This window comes from Centropristis striata, chromosome 15 (assembly GCF_030273125.1).
Source record: "Centropristis striata isolate RG_2023a ecotype Rhode Island chromosome 15, C.striata_1.0, whole genome shotgun sequence".
NCBI lineage: Eukaryota > Metazoa > Chordata > Actinopteri > Perciformes > Serranidae > Centropristis > Centropristis striata.
The window spans coordinates 28,441,543-28,452,314 of NC_081531.1; the positions used below are offsets into that span (position 1 = coordinate 28,441,543).

Below are 10,772 nucleotides of genomic sequence, written 5' to 3' on the forward strand. Positions count from 1 at the left end.
CCTTCCTTCCTATGTATTCCAGCAGAGACAGCATGATGCAACTGGACATACCTTTAATTTTGCTCCTAATGTTCTGCATGTTTTGTTGAAATGCCTCTTGGCTTATCAGTCACAGCCTGTTTAGCAAAATATATTTGATTATGCCACAGTTCTTGGTTCTGAGCTCCTCACACTGTTTTGTACCCAAATAAAATTGTTAAATGCACAAAGAAAGCATTAAAAGACTTAATCTGGATAAGTACAGTATGATCAAAGACCACTGTCAACTCCACACTGATGCACAGCCATGCCAACATACTGGTTTTGCTTGATCTTTAAGAGTGAAGCCAAGCGAAGTTAAAACAAACGAGAATGCTGGGCAATGATACTGAGAGAACATGCCATCTATGTTAATGCAGCTTGACAAAAATATTAGTCCTGACTGTGGCGCTAATTGAAAAATCATGAAATATCTTTGATAGAAAAATATGATACGTCTCCAGAGTCACACTACTAGTAGAATACATAAAAACGTGAGTAGAACCATGTATTGCAAGTGGATTTTCCCATGGATATTGGTTTTTGCCAGTAAACGTGCACCAAGTGTCTGGTAGAAGGACTCAATACTCTTTCTTCTGCCTGAATTAAAGTGTGGTTCAAAGGGTGAAACGAAGAGCTCAACATTTTGTGTGGGCATAGTACAAAGCCTAATTCTCTGTGCAATTTATCCCCAATTTGTACCTTTTCTTCTCTATTCAAGTACCTACAAGTTACTTGATTAGATTTAAGGCCACCCTTGTCTTTTCCAAGCTGCACCTTCCTGGCTGTGATCCTGTAGCAAGGCGCTGTCATTAAAACACAAAATGAGAGGAAAACCAATCTCAGAACCCATCAGGTATCTGTCTCTGCAATCTATTTTGCAGCTGCATCCTGGGCTTTGTACTGCCCATTACAATTGTAATGTAGTGATAGGTTTAAAGAAATACAAACAAGCTGGAGTGTTTTTTGTTTTTTTACCTGATCCAAGAATGATCATTTGGGCAGAAAAAGCTTTATAGGTCTGGTGATGAAGGACTATGCTGACGATATTTCTGGAGTTCTGTTGTAGCCAGCTGATATCCTGGCCCTGCTTACCTCTTTCATTGGTCAGTCATTGCCTACACTCTGATAATTAATACTTTTTGTCATTGTTTTAGGGCCAATCTCTATAAACCAATATCTGCATATGAATGTAGATACAGATGATAGACCATGGGTTTTGAGATTATATTTCAGTCAATGCATTGCACCTCATCTGCCCTCCACATGGACTGTTTACCTGCAATCCAACAAAACCCGCTCAAACATGATTGGTCATTACTATTTGGACAGAAACCAGGATGCTTGCCTAGGCTTGCCTCTTGTTGCCTACAGAATCTGCATTAATATGCAGATATCCGTATATAGAGATTAGATGAAAACAACAAAGACAAATAAATTGTACCTACATTACAGTGTAGTTGAGTGAGAAGATGTTCAGTGTTTGACATATTTTAAAAAATGTTTAAAAATGAACATATTCATTTTGAGGAGTGCCTGCTATCACAGAGATAAGGCAAATAAGTAAAAAATAAACTTATGTCATAGAAGTCATTTGTTTCCTCCGTTTTCAAACCAACTTGAGTAAAAACATGAAAGCTAAACTCAAATTAACCTAAAATGGACCAAGCTAGGGTACCGTGCAAGCACTCCATTCATTCTTACAATCAAACAAGTTACAGGGAAAACAGTTGACAGCCAATATTTAACTACAGTCATTTTCCCAAACTGATTTTCATGTGGTCATGTGTTTAGAGAAATGCATGCCAAATTTGAGGAAGACCATTAAAAGTCTGAAAATAACAGTTTTAAATGTTTGACAACACGTGTGGGACATGTTTGTTTTCAAGACGTGAGTGACTGCCCAGAAACTGTCAAGTACTAACTGACAAACTGTGACGAGCTAGAATTCATATGCCAGGAGTTGAGGTTGACCATCATCGTGAAAAACACCTTTTTTAATCTTTCAGTGCTTCACAGCAGTCTGTGGCTGAAGCAGCAGTGAGCCAGTCTATGATGCTGCTTCCTCTTTTGTTTCTGTGAGCTCACTTTGAACTGGAGGTGAGGGCTCAGAGGGCTCAGAGAGCTCAGAGGGCTCAGAGGGCTTCGGCTCTGCTGCAGCAGCAGTCACCTCTGAGGACGGAGCTAAAGGTTCAGATTCTGCCTTCTGTTCAGAAGCTTCCACACTTTGTTCTTCACTGGTGTCTGTAACCACAGGGGTCACGGGGGTCACAGGAGGTTGCTCTGTGCTGTTTGAGGTCCGAAATCTGTCCATTTTTTCCAGTTCGGCCAATCGATCATCCCTGTCCCAACGCGTGGTCCTCTCGCGTCGTTCTGACCGCCTTGGCCTGTCGCCTTCTTTTACCTCGGCTCCTCTCGCTCTTTCTCGACTCCCTCCTTCTCCCCTTCCTCTTTCTCCTCCCTCTCCCCTCCCTCGCTCCCTCTCCCCATCCTCACCCCTCCCTCGCTCCCTGTCCCTGTCCAGGCTGTTTCGCCTCTCCCTCCATTCCCGTCGGTCTCTGTCTCGATCGCGGTCTCTATCACGATCTCTGTCCCTCTCCCATCCCCCTCCCCGTTGATCTCCTCCGTCTTCTTGCCAGCCTCCTAGTCGGTCCCTCCCATCCATTCTATCACCCCCTCCTCCCCTTCCTCCATCACCAAACTGACGCCTTCCACCTCCAAAACCTCTGTCTCTCTCTCGATCTCTGTCGCGATCCCAGTCCCTGTCCCTCTCTGGCTCTTTGTCCCTGAATCCAGGCCTGTCTCCCCTGAAAGCTCTGCCATCCATTTCTTCTGGCGCTTCCAGGCCACGAGGTCCCCCTGGTCTAATAAACGGTGGAGGAGGACCTTGAGGAGGAGGGCCATGCCCATGTGGAGGGAAAGGAGCCCTCATGTTGTGAGGAGGGAGCATCCCAAAGCCTCCTTTAGGTGGAGGGGCATCATGGTGCATCATTTGAGGGTGTGGCCCTCTGGGCATCATCTGTGGGGGTAGAAGTGGCATGTTGGGGTGAGGGGGTCGTGGTCCATGAGGTGGAGGGAAACGCTGCATGTGTGGTGGCGGTGGAACAGGCGGACGCTGGAGAGGGATTATACCGGGCCGAGCTCCAAGCAGACCACCAGAAGCAGGTGGGATGTTTCCTGGGGGAACACCTGGAGGTCCACCTGGAAGAACACCTGGAGGAACGCCTAACTGGTTACCTAGTGGGGGAACAAATACAAAATAAAACTTCCATTTTAACGCAACTTTCATAAATAGTGAATAACAGCAGAGCAGAAAGAGAAACAACACATCACTTTGGTGAAAAGTTCAGACTAACCCAGAGGTCCCATCTGGTTGTTGAAGATGTTGTGACCCTCCGCGACCTCGTCACTTTTCCTGCTACCCAAAACCGCTGGATCCAGAGGCGAGTCTTCCACTCCACCTTTTGAGGGAGGTGGGGGACCAAGAGGCATGGCACCTGGGGGAGGAAAACCTGAGAGAAGAGGGATGAAAGGAGTTAAGGTTCAGTTTGTTTGGGCTGGTGTGTAAACAGCAGTCAGTAGTTGTGGACTTTGGACATTAATACTTTACCGTTTCATTGTTTACCAATAATATTACAGTAAAAGACAACTAATTTTTTTCCTCTTGTAACATTTCAGTAATTACTCATGATGATCATTTCATGAGGCCTTTGTGACACCAGAGAACGTACGTAAACACAAGGGAGCGATAAAATACTGCAAGACTTGCTCTCGGTACTGAAAAACATCCTTTGAGAAAAGCCCTGTGTCAGGAAGAGAGAGAAACTGAATGAAAGCCAGCGAGAAATGGTTTGATGGCAGCTGAAGGAAGTGCTACCTGGAGGCATCTGCATGGGGTTGAAGCCAGGTCTGATGAAAGGAGGAGGGGGGACGCCTGGGGGGAAGGAAGGCGGAGGCATGCCTATGGGACCAGAAAAGACGGGAGGCTGGAGAGAACCCACACCAACCATTGGCTGCTGCATTGGAGGAACCTGAGAAAATGTAAAAGGATTTACTACAGACGTCAAATAAGAAAATTATTTGTTGTATTCCCAGTGACGCTCTAGAGAAACACAAGAGTTAAGTAACTTCAGACAACTACAATAAAAATCATCTAATCTATGCCAACATATCTACTTTTATGGGACAGGTGTCACACCAGCTTTTCATACTATTTCAAATGTTGGTTTATTCTTCAGATTGAGTACCATACATACATTTGCATAGATCCCCAGAAGGAAAAGCAGACACAAACGCTTAATCACAGTTTCAGACTGCAATTTCACCAAAACTGTCTTTCATAACTTCTCTGATCCAAAGAGTTTATAATGGTAACATCTTGCAGCTGTTGTTTACCTGTGCAGGAGGAGCAGCTGCAGCTGCCACAGGTAACACTACTTGTGTTTCCTCAGGCTGCTGTGGCTCCGAACGGCCATTGTGGGTGAGTTCCTCCAGGAGGCCAAGAGCCTTCCTGGCTCCACTCCACTCTGGAAGAGACATGCATGATTCAGACTTGTTAAAAAGCAGACAGGCCAATAATTATATCAATAACACAATGTTTCTGTTGCTTATTTCAATTTGTGCACCAGCTATTGTGTGTAACTAACTGGATTCCCAACATGAACTATGTATGGTTGCATTGTATGTCTTTATATTTGTCTGTAGAAATTCCTAATGTGTCTGTGCACGTCAGTCTTTTTACCTGGCGATAAGGTATCTGCATCCAATACTCCTCCTTCTTTTATCTCCTCCAACTGAGCCTCTCTGATTTTGGACCACGGTACATAGGTGACACCCAGCTCCACATCCCAGTACTGTTTAAACTCAGGCTTTATGCCCTTGTTCAAAGCCCAAGCAATCTGGCAAGAAGTAAAGAAAACTTGTGATTTAAAAAATACCATTCTACGTTTTTTTTTTGTTGGATGTGCTTTACCAAGCAGCAGCCTGTGTCGCTCACTAACCTTGATGGCTTTCTGGTTCACTTTGTGAGATCCTCTACTAAGCTTCTGTAGAGCCCTGAAGGCATCTTGCCTATGTATCATGACAATGTAGGCACAGCCACGTGGAGGAATCATCTAAACAAAATGACACAAAGAAGTGAGGAAAAAAAGATTGTGACTTCCATGTAGGTAGTTAATAATATCTGACTCCTGCTATGCTGTGCTGCAGACACTTTCACTTTATGATTAATTCCACCAAATTGAATGTAATTTCAAATTGTGTTTCCTTCCTGTAAAAATGATAGCATTCACTCCATTTAAGGTTAGGAAACACCTGCTGAGACGCAATTGCAGAACAGGCAAAGCAACCTGCTTCTGAAACACTTACAGGGCAAGTTTTCTTTGTTGATAAACAAGAGCACTGATGCAAAAATTTACTGAATTAGTTTTCTTTCATACTGCAGCAAGCCTAGCAAATGTCACTGTCAAAACAGAGGATGTGGTTGCAGAAGGATCAGCGTAACTGATCAATATCAGTCCACTTACATTGATGGATTCTATCTGCCCAAACTCCTCCAGTAAACAGGCAACATCTTGCTGTTGTGTTCTCTTGTCCAACTGACCCACCCAGAGAGTTGTACTGCAAACTGAAAAGGACACAGGAAAGATAACAAGAATTCAGAAATAAAAAAAACACTTTGAGTCAAAGGGAGGAAAAATATTTGAAAACTCTCTGACCTTCTTCAATCATATGAATCAATTCAAACAACTTACTGCACACATCAAATAGATAATTTCAGTTCCATGTTCATCTACTTGAACAAATATGACCATAAATAGATGATGACTCACTGCTCAGTGTGTCGTTCTTGGGTGGCGGAAGGCCTTTCTGCCGTCGCTCTCTCTCTTTCTCTCTCTCCCTGCGCTCTCGAGAGCGAGAGCGTGGGGAGTGGTGACGCCGGTCTCTGGAGCGGGAGCGCGATCGCCTGTGCCTGGATCGTCGTGTACGGGAATTAGACCGCGACCTCCTCCGCTTTGGAGACCTGGAGGGAAAAAACAAACAAAGCAAATAAGCACTAATAAGCAGCAACAAAAAAATGTTGCGGAACAATTTCCAGTGCTGGGACAGAAACTCAGTGTGACACATCACATCCCATTTCAGATGTTTACCTGGATCCTGAGTTAGATCGCCGGCCGTGTCTGCCATCCCTCATAGATGATCGGTCCATGTCCATCGACAAATCCTGATACAGTATGAAAAAGGCATGATTATGATATGATGCAAGTATTTTAATATTCATATTGAGCTGGCATCAGATTTCAATTTTAACGCAAATATTAGAATTTACTGAAAGTGTACTTTATGAATTTAATTTACTCTAAAATGACTTGTTAGACATATCCTTTGTACTATTTTTAAGTCTACCTGTTGTTGCTGGGCGGCATTGTGGGGGGGGTATACCCCTGGGAAGCCTGGAGGACCCGCAGAACCAGGGAGGGGCTGTCCTTGCAAAGCATGCCCCATAGGAGGCATCATAACTGGGAAACTTTGTCCTGGCGGTACACCATAAGCCTGGAGCTGACCATTAGGAGGGAGAGGGACCTGAGAAAGACAACTGGAATAAGTACTGGGCATGTACAACACAAAAAAAACAAATACAAAATGAATTTGGTCCATACCCATGTATTATTTTCAGATTTTTTTATTGTCCAAATAAGTATTACTTAATTATATTGAAAGGTTGCTGTTGTTGTTGTAACACAGACTAAAATAGCTGTAGTCACAGGAAATTAATGATACCATTTTGAAGTTTAGTGTAAAAATTAAAAGGAAACAAATATCAAATAATTAGAATAATGGACTGACTGGAATGAGTTATTTATATTTATAAATTATAAATATCTGCACATATCACCTGCTGTGGGAGGTCTTGCATCATATTAATCATCTGTGGTTTAAAGTGCTCCATATGCTGTGGAAAGGCTGGAGGCTGCTGCATACTGTTAAGATAAAAAAAAATATCCCATTAGCTTCAAAGCTTTTAGCTTATATTTAAAATCAGAGCTTCCCACTTCTTGGCATTGCAGAGCTGCTGTATTATATGCACTAAATTAAAAGGCTTACAAGGGGGGCTGTGATAAGATTTCATCCTTCTTTGCCTCTTCTCCAATTTCTGGTTCATCGTCGTAGTCAAAACGATCCAGCAATTTCTAAGAGAGAAAAGTAATTAGTGTGAGAAGTACACAAATTATGTTTAACATGAGCTTCTACAGCCTTAAATGACTTAGGCTACCTTTACACGGGGACGGTCTGAACAGAAGACGCAAAAGTGGCGTCGCGTCTTCACTTTTTATTCCTCGTTTAGACGAGCATTTTCGGGAGGAAATCTGCGTGCATGCGGTGGGTGACTCAAAAGTGTGTGAAATTCGATTGTATGCATGCCAGGCAGCATCACTTAAAGCCATAAGAGCATCTTTGGGCATGCAGAAGTTTTCACGCCACACATTTTCATCAGCTACTCCTTCCACAAAGTTATCCACCATCCACTAGATCTCCCAGGTCTCGTTCACAGCCGCCTGGCTCGCCTCCCACCAATTGCTGCATCCAAAATGTGATAGAGGTAATTACAGATCCTTCTCTGTTCACTAATACTATCTGTACATATCCTGTACATTTGGTGGAAAGAGTCCTGTACGTTTATTAGAGCTGCCAGAGCAGCTTGAAGGTCCGACGCATGGAAATAATCGCACGTTTGTTTATTTTCCTGTACTGGAGCATGTATGTGACGTAAACACATACGTGACGTGAGCAAATCTGAGCAGAGTTTTGCGTCTTGGCAGTGTAGACAGACACCCTACGGCGGAGCGTATTTAACTTTTCCACTTTGGAAGGTGGTTTCAGATTTTTGCGTTTTTAAGCCCCCAAAACGCCGTCACCATCTAAACGAAAGGCACTTCCGATAAAATATTTTGTCGTTTTTACCCGCAAGCGTCCTCGCGTAAACGGGGCCTTATACATCAAGCACTGTCCTATAAAGCCTCTAAACAGTCAGTCACATCTTTAAGCTATTCAGAGTACATATAACCGTTACTAAAACGTAATGCTACCTTGTCGAAGGCTGCCTTCTGCTGGGCCGATTGGGTGGGCAGAGGCGGTTGCGGAGCACCCATGGGCGGTTGCGGAGGGACCATGCCCAGGCCAGGGGTGACATTCTGGGCGTGGGCATGGGCAGCAGGTTGAGTGTTGGTGTCATGCTTCACAGGGTGCTGCTGAAAGTTCTGGAGCATCTGTTGAAGCTAAATATGCCGGTGAGAGAGAAAAAAAGAGTATAATGAGGATTTAAGAGAGTAAACAAAGCAAAATTACTGCATTCAAAGTTAAAACCACTGGTCTGCACTGGTATATACACACCTGCTGACCCTGTGTGGACTGGAAGAGCTGTGCCACAGCAGCAAAGGCTTCAGAGTTTTGCAGCTGAGTGGTGGATGGCATGGTGGAGTTTGTCGTTACCGCAGTAACTGGCTCTTTGGCTGGAGGTGGGGAAGAACCTGAGGGAGGAGACGCAGCATAAACATGTGTGTGAGCTGCACACAGATGCCTCCATACTGGTACTGCAGCACATCAACAGTAAACGGTTTTATGCACTATAAATTTGAAAAAAGTGTATTGAACAACTCAGCAGTTAGAAATTTGTGCTGATCAAACTGAACAAAAATTAAAAACAATTTTAAGGTCATTGCATCATGTGTACAAACACACAAGTTACCTGGGTCATCTGAGCCTGTGTAGGGTGCAGCAGCACTGCTAGAGCCTGCTGCCATGTCCAGGAGAGGCTGAATAACCTCAATCTTAAACACCCCATTCTTCTGCCACAGGTTCAACACCCGCACAATCTTACTCTACAAAGAAAAATAACAAAGCAATGAAACAGGTGAAGGGCATGGGATACCAGAAAGCTGTTTTAAGTGATGGCATTTGTCATTTGACTGGGCAAGACCCTTTAAATTGAATTGAAATAACAGTTCTATGTTTTTCTTACCCTGTCCTCTACTGGGCAAAGGCAGAGGTTCTCAAAGGTTCCTGTTATGTTTTTGGTGAACCTTGGGCCAAACACGTCCTTGTCTGATCCAAACTGGTGTCTGGACTGTCTAACAATGGAATCTACCACATACAGGCCCGCTACCTTGTACTCAGGCTTACACTGGAGAGAGCAGAAGGAAAAAAACAGATTTTATTCATGTTTGGTGAGATGAAACAGGCAATAGCTGAATTTAGACAGACTTGTCTCACCTTTTTGATAAACTTTTCCACAATCTGGACCACATGTTTGTAGAGCTGAGAAAGAGAGAAGCAAGTAGGCATTTTATCATCTAGATATAGGCTCAAAAATAAGGGATACAATATAAATATATATCATATTAGTAAGTGACATTCAAAACAAAGGAATGCCAAACTCATCCTTACTTTCATAGCTTTGATGGCTGATTTTGTAATGGAGATCATCTTTGCCCGGGAGATTGGGGGCTTGGAGTCCATCAACGAGAATAACTAGAGACAGAGTAGATGATAAATGAGTGAGATGGGGAGCATCATAAGACGGAAGAAAAATAAGTAACACAGAGAGGACAGTGCTTGAGGAGTTTCAGAGATGATACCAATCACTTCTACTCCACTGCTTTTGATTTCATGTGATGTGTTAAGTGGAGTACTGATCTTATATCTGTTGCCACTTGTTGATCTGGAGAGTGGTGCTGTGGTTGATTAAGTGGACTTTTTCATCACCTCTGTTTTCTATGTAGTCCTTCTCAATCTTTAAGAAGAGACTGAAGACCAACTCTTTACTGAACACCTTCACTCTTGATCTTCACTGATGACTACGACAAGTGTCACACTGACCGCTCTTGCAACCTAAAAGCACTTGTGCCCTAATGGACTCAAACTGAACCCACGGCACTTACTCTTGCTATGTTTCTTGACTTCATCCTTGCTTGTGTTGTATTTACTCTGATTTGTACATTGCTTTGGATAAAAGCATCTGCTAAATGACATTGTAGAATTGTAGAATTATAAATAAATTATACTCTATTGTGATGCAAAAGAGTGGATGCATGAAATCTTCCTTCCTTATTTTTTACCACTTTCATTTTAACATCTGCTATAGAGTCATGCAGATACTTCCTCATCAGGGATTCAAGGGATACATTTGGCTTGTTTAGAAATGATGATATGAATGATCCTCACAATGCACAGAAATTGCATATAAATACACTTCGCAGTTGACATGTTAACACCTTAGCTGTGTGGTGCATTAGGCCATTTCTTTCATTATTTTGAGATAATGTTATTGCACCAGTGAAACTCATGCACATTTAACATCTATGTGAAGTATACACTCACATATGTATAAATATGTACATCCATAAACAACAAATTCTTTCTCTGCATCTGTGGCAGACAGACACTCCTAATGAAAGTGCAAGACATTTTCAAGAACCAGGAAAAACTGCTCGAAGCAATAAACGATTGACTTGTGCAATAAACAAGTATCCAGTTGTAATGATGCTAATACGAGTTTGTTTATCCCACTAAGTCTCAGCAGGCCCAGCCTCAGTAACTGTTACATTAAAAAAATGACCATCAGCAGAAATCAAAGAACCACAAACACTATGAGAAGACTTGACCTGTGTTTCATGACTGGCACAGCAGCTTTAACGTGATCCATCAGGCCCACAACAACTTGGCCTGACATCTTCCAAACAAACACACTGTATGCA

General features: G+C 43.0%; 1 protein-coding gene across 1 annotated transcript in view; it reads right to left on the minus strand.

The window, feature by feature from the left end:
* Positions 1 to 978: 978 nt before the first annotated feature.
* scaf4a (SR-related CTD-associated factor 4a) overlaps positions 979 to 10,772 on the minus strand; it is a 10,353-nt gene continuing 559 nt past the window's right edge. The window contains exons 2-19 of the mRNA XM_059351957.1: positions 9,463 to 9,546; positions 9,289 to 9,333; positions 9,038 to 9,199; positions 8,765 to 8,897; positions 8,410 to 8,546; positions 8,106 to 8,294; positions 7,123 to 7,208; positions 6,914 to 6,998; positions 6,424 to 6,600; positions 6,168 to 6,241; positions 5,850 to 6,040; positions 5,544 to 5,644; positions 5,019 to 5,132; positions 4,760 to 4,916; positions 4,414 to 4,544; positions 3,896 to 4,049; positions 3,375 to 3,530; positions 979 to 3,255 (exon numbers count right to left, since the gene is read on the minus strand). Of these exons, the coding sequence (XP_059207940.1) occupies positions 2,069 to 3,255; positions 3,375 to 3,530; positions 3,896 to 4,049; positions 4,414 to 4,544; positions 4,760 to 4,916; positions 5,019 to 5,132; positions 5,544 to 5,644; positions 5,850 to 6,040; positions 6,168 to 6,241; positions 6,424 to 6,600; positions 6,914 to 6,998; positions 7,123 to 7,208; positions 8,106 to 8,294; positions 8,410 to 8,546; positions 8,765 to 8,897; positions 9,038 to 9,199; positions 9,289 to 9,333; positions 9,463 to 9,546 (3,363 nt within the window). The 3' untranslated portion in view covers positions 979 to 2,068. The remainder of the gene's footprint in view (positions 3,256 to 3,374; positions 3,531 to 3,895; positions 4,050 to 4,413; positions 4,545 to 4,759; positions 4,917 to 5,018; positions 5,133 to 5,543; positions 5,645 to 5,849; positions 6,041 to 6,167; positions 6,242 to 6,423; positions 6,601 to 6,913; positions 6,999 to 7,122; positions 7,209 to 8,105; positions 8,295 to 8,409; positions 8,547 to 8,764; positions 8,898 to 9,037; positions 9,200 to 9,288; positions 9,334 to 9,462; positions 9,547 to 10,772) is intronic.